Here is a 14,691-nt window from a genome sequence, read left to right as displayed (position 1 = left end):
ACTTGAAGATAAAGTGGTTAAATTCTTTGAGAATAAAAAGTATCACAATTCTCGAGATTCTGCAAGGAGGTGGATTCAGCCACGAGAGGGTTAGAATAAATCTTGCTTATTTGCTCATCCACATGGCTCTGCATTCTGGCTGGCATATCGTAATTACATTACCTTTGTTCCATTTTAATCATATTTTACCAAATGAATGCGTGATATTGTTTTTATTTTTCTTATTTCATTCAATGTCTTATTTTGTGTGGAACAGCCACTTGAAGAAAAAGAAAAAAGAAAGACACCACGATTGACTGATTTTTTTCAAATAAAATCAATATCTTTGTATAATCGCCATACAAGAACTTGTAATAGCATGCAAGCTAGCTTTATTTCCTAATATTAAAGAAAGGTTATTACCCGCAGGCTTATCCCTTTTGAGAAATTGATCTTTGTGGGTGCATAATTAATTTATCCTCACCATTTACTGTTTTTCACAACGTTGAACTTGAAGTTACAATTTCAGAAAATGTGACAACCACTGATGGCGCACTCTCAGTAGACAGACTCCTTTGATTAGATATCAAGGACCTGTTGCAGAAAGAGTTGCGTTTAAACGCAAGTCAGAATATCAAGCGCAAGTCCCGAATGCGGGTGCTTCATTGGTTGAAAATCAAGTTTCGCAAGGTTTTTTTTTAGTTTCGTTTGATCTCAAACTCCACGAACAAAATCAAAATCGTCATTACTGAGACATATATAGATTCCGATTTTTTTTAAACGAAGTCTTTTGTCGATTTTGTAAATGTGACTGCGACTTAAGAATAGGTTCAGGTCTGGTGGGTGTTTCATAAAGCTGTTCGTAAAGTTACGCACAACTTTACGCACGACTGGAACATGATCTTAGATGCTAAGTGAGCAACATAGGGATAGTGTGGCACAAGAAAGGTCACCAGTCGTGCGTAAAGTCTTGCGTAACTTTACGAACAGCTTTATTCAATTCAATTTATTTTTCATTCTTCAACATAATACAAATAAGTACAAGATAAATTGATTCAATTTAAACAAGAGCATGAACAAAATTCAACATTGAATAAATGATATACATATTCAATAAGTGATTCAAATATAAATTAACATGCATGTCAAGTTTAAATCAATATAATCAATATAATTAAATATAATTAAATATAATAAAATCAATATAATTATATATCATGAGAAGAATGGAGGGGTCCACTGAAAAGCAAAGCTTGTAGAATATGGACCCCTCAAAAAGTTAGATACAAAGAACATTGAAATATACGTATGAAACACGTTTATGAAACACCCACCGGGACTCGACCGGACGAAAAATTGCAAATATATGTCGTGTGTCCAGAGTACAGAACGACACTTCCTGTTTTGATTCACCCATTTTCAATAAAGGCTGTTATGTCATTGAAGGGTTTTTGACAAAAGATTATCTACGTTACAGAAAGCGTCTGCGTATATAGAGATTGCAAAAATTCCGTACTGTCATTCAATTTCTTCATCCTGCTATGTAAGGCATACTTACGTAATATCTTGCTTTGAAATCTGCCTATCATAATTGAAAGAAATGAAACGTCATTTGACCAAAATAGTCCATGAAGTAAACTACGAACTGATCTATACGCTATACACCATGAAATCACAACCTAGAAATGTTAGTATGTGAGTATTTTATAGAATGTATATAGACACTTAAACCAGCCACCTGTCCTTCGTTGCCACTTTTTTAGTTTTCTTTGATTTCCTTTGACTAGAGTATATGCCACAAGACCATGCATGATGAAAATAATGAAAGTTGTTACTGATTAAATCTACTTTAATCTCATTTGGAATAGCTTTTGATAGATAGGCAAAGCAGCTCCGATGCATTCTCTTATATCGGTTGTCCAACTGCTTTCATCAAATGATTTTTCAGTTCTGCTAACAGAAGGATTAAACTTCGAACTTTTCATAGCACTATCAAACAGTCCAATTTTATCGAAATCTGGCATACTCTCTGCGAAGTGCCAGTTCAATTCTTTCACACTGGCCTTGCCCCACGACAGCATCTTCGGGTCGTACTCGAGTCCTGCAGCTCGGCAATACATCGGAAGAATTCGGTCAGGTTCGGAAAGCAGTTCGTCTGCATCAATAATGACAGGTTTTTGTCCCAATGTTTCCTCGACGTATTGCATGACATCAATTATTTCTTGATAACCTGAAACAAATATTAATGGATCGTAAGTAAAAGTACGTTAAAAACGAATCTGCTTTAAAGATATCATGAATAATGATGATGTTAAACAAGTAGAATGACGAAAATAAAAACATCAACCAAGCTTCACACAGAAAATTTTCATCTTAATCGGATGTAAAATAAGAAAAATATGACAAATAATTTTTCATTTAAATAAAAAAAAAGTGATATGCACACCAATGTCAGTATGCAAATGAGGGAAACAATAGCATCACCCACGCGCTATACTCCTTTTGTATTTTATGATATGAAATATTCTTCTCCTAATTTTGATATTTCCCTGCATTATGTTTATCCCTGTCTAAAAATTGTGAGGTTCAATCAAGAGGGTCCTTATTGTCGAGTCAGTAAAAATGAAAATCATACAAGAAAAAGAATTTAAAGAAATAGTGAGTGATATCGTCGACTCTCTTATTTGCATGTCACTGACTTGTACATTATAATTGGTTTGTGTTAATTAAATAAGCGAACTTTGAAATATCATCACTTCTTATTATGTTCCGATTTTGATTATTTTTTAGCATTGAGCTTGGATTTATTTCTCTATTGTTTCAAATCAAGCCTTTTCTTGGGTGAAATTGACATTTAATTATAATCATGAACCAATAAGGTAACTAACCATCCACATGTGTATCAAACTATCAATCTATTCATAACCAGGAATGTCTGCTAGAATATTAATCTCAAAATTCACATCATAATAAGAAATTGTTTTTCAGATAGTATTACTAGTAATTGTTGTGTTCAACGTATACTGTTTATAATGAATCTGTATGCTAAAAATGAAATTAATAATGGCCGTCTTCGAAATATTCGGGCTGCTTGATTTTAGTTCAGCAGGTTTAGTTCGCGACATTCATGACCGGTAAGTGGAATTGTTAGCTCAAAGCCGCCGCGCAACGCAAACCACCCTGAGTGATGCTTGGGAGTAATCATGTTGAAGAAGAAAAACATAGGGGATAAACAAGGTCCTGCATGGGAACGATATTTTTTGCCGGGGGGGGGGGTGCTGATGTAAATTTGAAAAAAAAAAAGTTTTCACTACAAAAAGGGGGCTCATTATGGTAACGAGAAACTTGAAAAGCCAAAAAAAAAAAAGTTTATGACTACGAAATGGAGATCATTTTGGTCGCGAGAAATTCCAAAGCCCCCCCCCCCCCCCCAAAAAAAAAAAAAAAGGTTATTTTGTAACATTTATCCATTGTTCACACCTTTTAGAATTCCAACGGGTGCTGCCTATGGAGAATAATACACACAGCACCACCCCCCCCCCCCCGAAAATCTTGGGGATGCTTCAGCAGTCCCGCTTCCCAGGAACATGGGGATAAAGGAAGTTCCTATATATATCTAAAAGTATCTATAGCTGTGAGCGATTTTGAGCAGAATCGTCCAAATAATAATAATAATAATAGTGACCACAGTAGAAAAGTTTGATGTATATAGTCAACCCGAATTTTCCTATTAACAATATATAAATAAGAATGGTATGTCCTATATAATTTTGAATGAAAGGGGTACCTAATTCATTGTAATTTGGATTTCTATTACACCCCCCCCCCCATCCTCCGCGCCGTTTAATCGTCAAATATCGGCAATGAGGAAACATCATAAAATATACATTATTTCTAATCCATAGAATACCCCAAAATCAATTCAACATTGGCACCACTTTGGTGAGTACTACGTACCCCTGTCTGTCTTTTGGAGGAGGTTATAAAAGAAATGTACCGTGCGTATACATGTGTGCACTGGCAGATCAACAGGGGCGGATCCAGCTTTCGCCAATAGGGGGGGCCGAAAAATATTTTCATCAACATTTTTCTCGATTGGCCGCTATAATCTGATTTTTCAGGGGGTAGTCCTAACTAAAGACTGAAGTTTTAGTTTTTATTGTTATAAACAAGATAGAGTATCTCATGTGGTCTTAAATATAATATGCGAGCGCGAAGCGCGAGCTGAAATTCTTTGATATTTTATGTCCTTAGACCTGAAGATTCTGAACAGTTTTTATAATCATGAACAGGGATAAGTATCCAACTAAACAAGTTGCGAGCGCGAAGCGCGAGCCGAAATTTTAATATAGTAACGTGAAAAGGGACTCAATTAGGACTATTTTTAGTAATTAATGAAGAAGATACAAGTATCACCAATTGAATAATGAGTGTGCGAAGCACGAGCTCAAAATGTTTGATATTCCGACCTGAAAACTGGACAGTCTAAGCACGTTTTATTTAAATAAAGAACAAGCTGTGTCTCAAACAATTAAATGCGAGCGCGAAGCACGAGTTTACATTTTTACTGACATGATAAAGGAGCATTTTAAGAAATTTTGGTAAGAAATTCTAAATAGGATAGGTATCTCACAAATCAAACAATGTGAGCGCGCAGCACGAGCTGAAAATTGTTATATATTATTAACAATTTGTGTAAATCAAACAAAATAATGAAAGCTTGATGTGCGAACTAAAATATTGTGTGCAAATTGATTTCAGAACTGGATATATTAAGTCCCATTGAGTCCTCTTGAATGAGATTCATTACACAGGCAATGCGGGCGCGAAGCGCGAGCGAAAATTTTTATATAAATTATATTTTCCAATTCTTCCCCTCACCTTTTTCTTGTTTCCTTTCGGGTCGGGCCGGCCGTTACGAGGCTGTAAATTACACATCATGGGTATTATACCTCTTTCTTACTTTTATTTCTGTTTTTCATCGTTACTATCAAGTTAAATTAAGAGTACACTTTTTTCTGCAGGTTGCCCAAAAAAAAGGGGGGCCGGGGCCGGCTCGGCCCCCTCCTGGATCCGCGCCTGATCAAGAAACGATACGATCTGCCGAAGATAAATTGGTACTGAATCCGCTGGAGTTGGAACACGATCCGCCGGCAGATCGTGTTCCTAGAACCGTATATGCCACGCACCGAGTCCGCCGCTACACCGGCCGGGTAGCCGCAGCCGCGCGCAGTTTCAGGAACCGGCTAGCTTAGACGATAAAGCCAATTTTGGATAAATTAGAGCTAAACCAATCTAGATTTTGTCCAGTTCACGAAGATGGGTCAATTAGGACAAGATTACAAATATTTTTCGTTCAAACTTTAATATGGGAGGGATATAAAACAAATATACCGGGCGTAATTTCTTTCGAAAGTATAGTGAAAATATTCATCCACGGTTGGTCCGGCAATGTCACTATTTTCCCTCGAAGCCCCTGAGGGATATAGTATATTGCCGAATCAACCTCGGATAACAGGGGTGGGGGCAAATTTTCCCGAGGAAAATCTGACAAGCAAAAAAAGAAAGAAAAGAAAGGTTTTCACCCAAAATGTGAGGTCATTTCCTCCATGAAAAAAATTGACAAGCAAAAAAAAAATGTTTACACCCAAAATTTAAGGTCATTTCGTCCACGAAAAAAAAATGACAAGCAAAGAAAAAAAAGTAGGGTCTTGAGGCATTGCCTTCTTTTGATTGTGCTCTACACTGACTCTAGGCCTATATACATGTATATCTATAACGATTTTCAAGGGAGCGTTTCATCAGCATTTTTGTCCGACAAGTTGTCAGATCTGACATCTTTCCTAGATTTTGATTGGCTTAAATGCACTGTTACTATAGTAACTGCATGTCGGATAAAACGTCCGACATCATTAGTCCTTTCATGAAACACAGTCATGTGCAATTTCAACGATTTAATGCTTATTCTTCAATGGTCATTAAACGGACGTGCGCGGACCCTGATTCGGTTACAGTTACAGGACAAGTCCATCCCAACAAAAAGTTGATTTGAATAAAAAGAGAAAAATCCAACAAGCACAACACTGAAAATTTCATCAAAATCGGATATAAAATAAGAAAGTATAATGATGTTTTTAATTTTCGCTTAATTTTACAAAATAGTTATATGCACATCCTGGTCAGTATCCAAATGAGGGAAATTATGACATCACTCACTCACTACTTCTTTTATGTTTTATTATATATGAAATATGACATATTTAAATTTTCTCATTGTCCTGTGAAACAAAGTTTTATTTTGCCCCGAACATGTGGAATTACCATTGTTTGCCATTTTCTGGTTCAGTCAAGTTGGACCTTATTGTCAAATCTGTAAAAATTGAAATATTGTATAATTCAAACAATAAAAAACAAAAGAAATAGTGAGTGAGGGACATCATCGATTCTCTCATTTGCATGTGACTAAATTAATATTGTGGATATAACTATTTTGTGAAAAATAAGCGAAACTTTAAAATGTCATAACTTTCTCAGTTTTCATCCGATTTTGATGAAATTTTCAGCATTAAGCTTCCCTGATTTTTCTCTATTTATTCAAATTTATTTATTATTTATTCTCTATTTATTCAAAATCTACAATTTTCTGAGGTGCACTTGACCTTTAATTAAAAAAAAAGTGAATTCTAAAAATTCCCAGATGTCGAAAATACTCACCTTTTCCGTATTCTTTCTTCACATCAAAGCGATGTTCCTCAGGCAAGGCATCTGATAACCGCTGGATAGAGAGGAATGTCTTCCTGGGATCTCTGATGAGAAATGTATGTCGGTAGGTCTTAGGAATGAACTCAAACTTTTCCATGATACTAATAGTTACGTCCTTGGCGAACAGAAGCTTAGCACCAGGGAAGTCCCCTTCAAGGAAATCTGCGTTATAGGGAAAAGAGTAATATTAAGTGTCAAGGATGGTGTGCAGTTTTTTTTTTGAGTTTTTATGAATAAAACTTTTTTGTGCACAGATAACACAAACCAAATACAGGGGGGGGGGGCATTGAACATCATGCATGGACACTGACACTGATTCATTTATACTGAAGCTTTCAGACATACACTCATCATTACGTGAATGAACAGAACCCGCGGGAACAGAATAATAATCAAATCGAAACCAAATATTTCTTCAAGAAAATCCATGAGTATATTATGATACAGAAATATGCTAACTATAACACAGAGAAATTGTAAACATATTGGAAGTTGAAAATTAAATTCTAATTCATCTGCATTTACCTCGAATTTTTTCGTACTTCGACTGTCCGAATTTGGTCAACCCTTTAACATAAGTTAGTATTTCAAATCAAACATGTGTCCCTTTCGACTCTTAAATCATTTTAACCCTGGGGGGGGGGCAATCAAATATATTGCTGTACACATGCGTGTCCAAAATAAATACCGCGTTCAACGGGGTGTTTTTTTTTTTTCAGTTTTGGACGCGGGCCGCGCGTGCACTCGTTAAGGGTATCAAAAACACCGATTTTTTTTTATAAAAAAAGGCCGTGGTTTTGAAAGACTGGTCAATGGTCAATCGCGGGGTCAAAAGTATTTAGAGTATGTTTTTTTTCAAAGCTTTTTTTAAAGACGAGCCAAACGTTTTTAGTGTGTTTTTTTCCCCAAGCTCCCCCCCCCCCCCCCCGCTTACCCCCGTGGCTTTTTCCTCCTCGTTTAAGTCTTCGGGTTCTTCCCGAATGTAAACAACGACCCTGGGAACGGGCCTGGGAAACGGGAAAACGGTCATGAAATTTGTCACCTCTCTATATCCTCTCGACAACTTGTTTAGGGGCCAAAATGTGTAAATGATTGAGCCCGCGAAAAACCTGTTTAGGGGATTATTATGCACACAGAGAAAAACTCGTTTATGGGGTGTTTGGAATTATTTGGTCACGCACGTGTACACCAATATTTTGACTGCCCCCCCCCCCCCGGGCATTTCATGTTTGGCATAAATTCTAAACATGATATACAAGAAATGTGTAAACTTCAGGACATTTAAAAAAAAATTGGGGTCTGTGTTTTCGTTATTTTGGATAGAAAATGTATATGTGCGCGTGGGTCGTGTTTGGGTGCGTAGGTGAGGGGGGGGGGTGGGAATCTGTTCGAGGTCTGTGGTCTGGGCTCTGTGTTTTCATGACCCCCCCCCCCCCCCCCCCGGTATAAGCTTATGCATTATAGTATACTCTACCTCTGACATAGGCGAAGGTATATTTCTCTTGAAGAAGATGAGGGCTGTCATTCGCGAAGAAATGTCTTCTTTCCGGTCCGTAGAATTCACTAGATACAAAAGGCTCCCAGAAAATCTCAACATTAGGTTTTCCAAGAGCTTCCATACATCGAGTGAATACTGTGGTACAAGAGCGTGGCAGACTCCATAGGAATACGCGCTTTAATTTGCTTGCTCCTTTGTTGCAGACGTTTCACTGACCCGTTCATTCAAAGCAGTCGCCATATTGTATACCCAAATGTAGCAAAAAATAATAATATAGGGTAAATATGGTGTTATGTTCGCTGATGAACTATGCCCTTGGCATTCAAGATACACTGCACATGTCGATAAAGGCAGAAAACAAAAAGGTGTCGTAAAGTGCAAATAACCCTTTAATCGCTCAAAATTGACTATGATTTTCTTCGGTTACTGGCCTATCAACATTACACACAGAACCACAGAATATGATCAAGTGGCTTGACGTTGTTCAAAGGTTGTTCGACCGGAGAAAGGTGATATAGACTATAAATGTAGGGCCTATAACAGACAAATTAGAGTTCATTGATATCAATCAGTATACAATAACAATGGTTAATTTTGTTTTAGAAAACGGATTAATTGTATCACTTTGAAAACGATCATTAGCTTTAGTTGAGACTCATACTCGCTCTGATCCTGTAATTGATCTCGTCATTGATATAGGTTGAAAATATTTTGTTTAATCTGATTTCAATTCATTTTCTTTTATGAATGTATATATTCATAAATAAATATATATATATATATATATATATATATAAATGTGTGAAATTATAATTGTACAACAGCTTTGGCAACTCTTTTATTTAAATGTTTTTGTGAAAGAAATGGATGAAGAGAACAATGGTAGGCGTAACTTAAATCAAGGTTCCCCAGAGCTATCTGCCCTTTGGAAAAATTGGTAATGCCGAAAAATGTCTCTGCCGGGAATCGAACCCGGGCCCCCAGCTTTGAACGCCGGTGCCTTAACCACTAGACCACAGAGACGGGTTAGTGGCTAGGGCGACCCCGATCCGATTGACCGTCAGATAGACAGATTTTCGACACTATACCCGTCTATTAAAACTTAATATTATCGAAACGAAAGGGGTAACAAATTACATAATTACAGTTTAAATCGAATGATTAAATGTAATTTATCAGTGTCATTTCCACGTAGGCAATGGTATACCCAACTTACAAGACTTGCTATACAAGAGAAAAAAAACATTCTTCTGAAAATTAATATAAAATATTTATTTGCATCCATCCCATCACCTTTTCTCTATCCCCCTTCCATCCCCTAGTTTTAGCAACCTTCAAGTTCATAACCACTTACTGACATAATTATACCCACAACCATGACAACGATAGATAGGTCATTTCTGTACACGCTCATGCATTTCCTTACATACATGCTTCAATTCTCCATATTTTTTTAAGTGTAAAATTGCTTGCCTGGCTTCGTTGTTAGGCCCTGAGACTTTTTTTAAGTAGTGAAAAAAAATCATAGACACAGAGGGAGAAAGGGGGGTATGGATAGCCAACCTCGGTCCCGGGACCTCGGTTCACAAGTGCGTGCAGTGATGTCAAAATATTAAGAAGTATCAAAATAATGACAAAATCGCCCAATCACAATACAGTAAAACGCAAATACTTGCGCCTGTTTCTTTATTTTTGCATCTGCTGTGCTCAAACTTGGTGCAAATGATCTATGGGTATATTTTTTTTATGAGGATGGTGAGATCATTTGTGGTATATCATCGTCTGTCATCGGGAATCAAAATGTCAAATTTTGTACGTCCTATAATATGCTTGTAAACGTTTTCAGTCGGTAATAATACATGTTTGATGAGAATGATTAGGCCTACCGTCAGAGGCGTCGATGCAATGAAAATATTGGGGTCGCAAGCATATCGATCGCTTTGGACCCCCAATAATTCCGTAAGTGAAAAAAAAATAAAAAAAATCAACAATTAACCAAACACAATATAAAATTTAGTTTTACATCTATAGTACAGTACAAAATCATGATTTCTTCGCGCGCTCCGCGCTGGAAATGATTCCATCTATCATTGCATCTTTTGTTAAGGTAGGCCCTACATTTACGCAGGAATCTCATCATATAGGCATATAATTATTTTTTTGCCAATGAATAAACAAGAAATGTCAAACCTCTTTTCCGTAGGCAGATCCAGGTGAGATATCTCTAAATTAATTATAACAAACTATATTACTTAAAAAACCCTTTCCATGACAGTTGATCAAAAATTTCGGCTCAAGATTTGCGCTCGCAACGATAGTTAAAAATATATTAACCCATGCATCTCATTCATAGTTATAAAAGTGCTTAAATGTCAAATTTTCAGGCCTTAATATGAACAAATTTTGCTCTCTCATCAGGCTTATTAGATTAATAAATAAGATAATGATATATCCACGAATTCCTAATAATCAAATTGTCCCTTTATTCAGATTGGAATATCGACAAGTTTCATCTCGAGCTTAGTATGAGAAATAGGGAGATAGTCATAATTTTCATATATGATGACATTATATGTCTTTAAAATATCACGGTTCTAAATCAAATTAACACTAATAATATATCAGCTCGCGCCTAGCACCGTTTATTCATTGCGATTTGTATTCACTTCTCAATTTCCCTACACAGTGCTTGAAATAGTGCATAAATTGGCCCTTCTTTAGATCGGAATATCAGGTTTTTTTCAGCTCGAGCTTCGCGCTCGCATTATTGACTTTCATAATAAAAGAAATGTATTTAGAATACCCAGAATCCAGGGGCCCGTTCAGTGGCGTACCGTACGTGGGTCACGGCATTGTATGGGGAGGGGGGCACCAGCAAAATGTTTGAATCACTGAGTGAGCGCGCTCAGTTGCCAGTTATACTGACCTAATAGAGACATTTTCTGGACAATGTCATTAAACGGATATGCATCTCACTGATCAAATAATGCGAGCGCGAAGCGCGAGCTGAATTTTTTTATATTCACACTTAAAAAGAGACATTATAATCAAATTTGTGTAATCATGATAGGTACCTGTCTCGCTAAACAATACGAGCGCGAAGCGTGAGCTGAAGTTTTCGTATATTTTGACCCCAAACAGCGAGATTTTTAGGAATATATTTTAGAAATCCATTAAGAGTATGCATATCTCACCATAGTCATCTAATGCGAGTGCCAAGCGCTTGCTGGTTTATAAGAATTACATCTGAACACACGAAACGAAACACTTTTTGTAGTCATTGCAATCATGATTATCATATGCATCTCACTAATCAAATATTGCGAGCGCGAAGCGCGAGCTGAAAATCATAGATAATTCAGACCTGAAGTAGGGCATTCTAATGTTTCTTTGTAGGAATTAACTAGGACCATACGTATTTTAATCAGTGGCGTAACAGGCGGGGGGGCAGGGGGGGCAAGTTGCCCCCCCTGGCGGATTTCACCGGGAAAATAAAAGAAAAGCGGGAAAAAGAAAAAAAAAGAGGGAGAAAGAAAGGGAAAGGGGAAGGAAAGGGGAAAAGGAAAGGAGGAAAGGAAAGGGAAAGGAAAAAAATGAAAAGAAAACGAAGAAAAAACTTTTTTTAATAGAAAAGGAAGGAAAGCGGGAAAATATACGAAAGAAGAACATTTGAGAAAGAACAAATCATTCCGAAATAGGCCTATGTAATGCAATAGTACGGTGGGAAATAAATTAAAAGATGACAAAATGGCAAACAATAGCGGGAAACGAAGGTAGAATGTAATTAGTCAAAAGCTAATTTTTGGAAAACAAAGAAAAGGGACAAGAAAAAAAAATAACACGACCGGGCTGCCGATGATTGATATTAAAGAGCGGGAAGAAAGATGGGCTGCATACCTCACTGTGATATAAGCTTGCTAAATTTTATGCAAATAAGCTACCGGGGCTTTGCCCCAGACCCCACGCAGTAGGGGCTCTTCATTTATAACCTTCAAATGGCTCTATAACGCCCCCGTTCACAATCACGTTCAATCACTGCACAGGCGCGGGGGGGGGGGGGGGGGTCTTGGTTCCACACCCAAGAGGAAATAAAATAAATTATAGGAGACAACGTATAATGAAATGAATGGAAACATTGAATTGTGTTATTTGCTGAATATAATGGAAAAATCTATCACATAATTAGAATGTAATTTCAATAGGCAATTTTTTCCAGCTCGCTTTGCACGCTGGCAACGTTTTACAGATTTTTCCCACATCACTATGTTTTGCCCCTCAAAATATTTGGTTCATTACGCAACTGGGTTGAATAAATGTGTTGTGTAAAAGCTATATCCTGTACATGCCCGCGATTTGATTAAAATAGCGCGAGGTTTAAATGGCTTTGATATCAAGAAGTTCCGGGGGCTCCGCCCCGGAACCCCAACCGCACAGCACTTCGTATGGAAGGGTTGGGCCATGGCCCCAAAAAGTTCTACAAACAAGAACAAAAAAAAGGAGGAAAGAAAAGCAAAGGAAAAGTGTAAAATTTGATTTTATTTACTGAATATAATACCAAAAAATAGCTCAAAGTTAGATTCTTCTTTGTTTGCAGTATGTGTATTTTGTTTCCTTTATTGCAAAGCGCGTAGAGAAACTTTCAGTTTATTATGCGCTATATAAGAGAAGTATTATTATTAGTAATATTATTATCATAAAAAGGTGATTTTTTTTCTCGCTCGCTTCGCTCGCTCGGGACTTATATAAAGCAGCTTTTTAGCTCATGTTCTATACTGCGCCCCTCGGTTTTTTTTTACTCTTCACGCTACTGCCACAAAGAAGAGTGAAATATATTATTCTCTGGATATCATGTCAAAATCTATCACAAAATTGGATTTTTGTAGTAAAAAGTCAAAATTTTTGCTCGCTCGCTCCGCTCGCTCGCAACTTTTTTTTAAAGATAAATTTTGCCCGATACGCAATATCTGGCCTTCTCAAAATAGTCGCCTCATTACATCATTACACCTGTTCATACCATGATATGACCGGGAAATGTTGGGCTCTTGCCCCCCCCTGGCCACCGACCCCTGTTACGCCGCTGATTTTAATATCCAAATGATGCGAGCGCGAAGCTGACAATTTTTGATATTCAGATCAGAAGAAGGGAAATTTTAAGGACTGATTTTAGGAATTCATGAAGAGCAGACATATCTCACCAATCCACTAATGCGAACGTAATCACGGACAGGAAATGTTTCATATATACAAAGACCTTAACATGGGGCAATCACTTTTTGAGTCTTGAAAAAAGAAGCATATGTCACTACATAAAACAATGATAACTCAAGTGCTAGGAAATATATTGGTTTATATTGACTTGAAAACGGGATGTTTCAGTACAACAGGATTATAATATCTCGTTAACAGACAATGCAAGCACCATGCAGGAACAATGAATAGGCCTACGTAGGCCCTGGGTAAATTATGTTTCATGAAGTTATGATAAAAATGTTTCTTATGTAATATAACATTATAATGAATAACATTTTCTTCTTTCCCACTATACGCTTCTCTTCCTTTCTCCCTCTTTTCTCCTTTTCCCCGTTTTTTTTTTGGGTCAGCCGATGGGGCGGGGGGCACGTGCCCCCCATGCCCACCCCCCGTAGTTACGCCACTGTATGTCCATATGGCAAATATATATCCCTCCAATCTTATTATCTTTGTTACCCCATGATGGTTTAATGGTTTTATTAGAGATTACATTATAAAAGAATTGACATTCCATCTTAATCCCTTCCCATGCAAAGACCCCAACATTGTTGAATTGGAAGAAACGGGAGTTTCTCTTCAATGTTATAATAAGGACATTAGTATTTCGTTTGGAAATGGTGAACTGGCTCTTTATTTGCATTTTATGATTCAATATTATTGTTTTATTTGTTAAGCGGTATTTCAGGAAGAATTTTCACCAATAAAACAATTATCTCTTGTGATTTTTCCCCCCATTTCTTTCGTAAAAAGTGGGGGGATGTTTGTACAGGCCATCCCCCCCTCCTCGAAAAGTGGGGGGGGGATATATCCCCCCCCCCCCCCCATCCCCCCGGAATTGACGCCAGTGTACGCTAATGAAGTGTAGTACTTTCCAAGAAAAAAAAACATAACCGAGAAATAATAATGAGAAAATTGTTTAAACTTATAAGTTTCAATTTATTTTTACAAATAACGTCCGGCTGAAAGGGATTCGACGGCTACAAATATACTATTTTTTAATGCATGGATGATCTGATACTCGAATATAAATCATAATTATGTTGTCCCGATTTAAGATTCTTATTATAAGATTTTATTTCAGTTTTCATTGGAGAATATGCTCAGCTTCTTCTTCAGCGGAAACTTTTCCTTTCATAGACAAAATCCTAATGAACTACGCTCGGCCTCATGAACCCGCCCCCTTTTACCATACCGTGCATATC

At 37.1% G+C, this 14,691-nt stretch overlaps 1 protein-coding gene across 1 annotated transcript; it reads right to left on the bottom strand.

The window, feature by feature from the left end:
* Positions 1 to 808: 808 nt before the first annotated feature.
* Positions 809 to 8,750, bottom strand: LOC129272022 (uncharacterized). The gene is made up of 4 exons (XM_054909266.2): positions 8,216 to 8,750; positions 6,694 to 6,903; positions 1,267 to 2,209; positions 809 to 857 (listed from the first exon to the last, which is right to left on the bottom strand). The coding sequence occupies exons 1-3, from the start codon at positions 8,358 to 8,360 to the stop codon at positions 1,824 to 1,826; spliced, it is 741 nt and encodes a 246-aa protein (XP_054765241.2). The 5' UTR covers positions 8,361 to 8,750; the 3' UTR covers positions 809 to 857; positions 1,267 to 1,823.
* Between the last annotated feature and the right edge of the window lie 5,941 nt (positions 8,751 to 14,691).

The sequence above is a fragment of the Lytechinus pictus genome, chromosome 2, assembly GCF_037042905.1.
Source record: "Lytechinus pictus isolate F3 Inbred chromosome 2, Lp3.0, whole genome shotgun sequence".
NCBI lineage: Eukaryota > Metazoa > Echinodermata > Echinoidea > Temnopleuroida > Toxopneustidae > Lytechinus > Lytechinus pictus.
The sequence above is the reverse complement of the archived record's forward strand: the minus strand, read 5'-3'. Positions and strand labels throughout refer to the sequence as shown.

What these genes read in the sequence shown, in the direction of transcription:
- LOC129272022 (XM_054909266.2), bottom strand. Translation starts at nt 8,360, where the DNA reads ATGGAAGCTCTTGGAAAACCTAATGTTGAGATTTTCTGGGAGCCTTTT. An exon ending in TACCTTCGCCTATGTCAGAG is followed by an intron (nt 6,904 to 8,215) that starts GTAGAGTATACT and finishes CCTATAACGCAG; the next exon opens with ATTTCCTTGAAGGGGACTTC. An exon ending in GAAGAAAGAATACGGAAAAG is followed by an intron (nt 2,210 to 6,693) that starts GTGAGTATTTTC and finishes TATTTGTTTCAG; the next exon opens with GTTATCAAGAAATAATTGAT.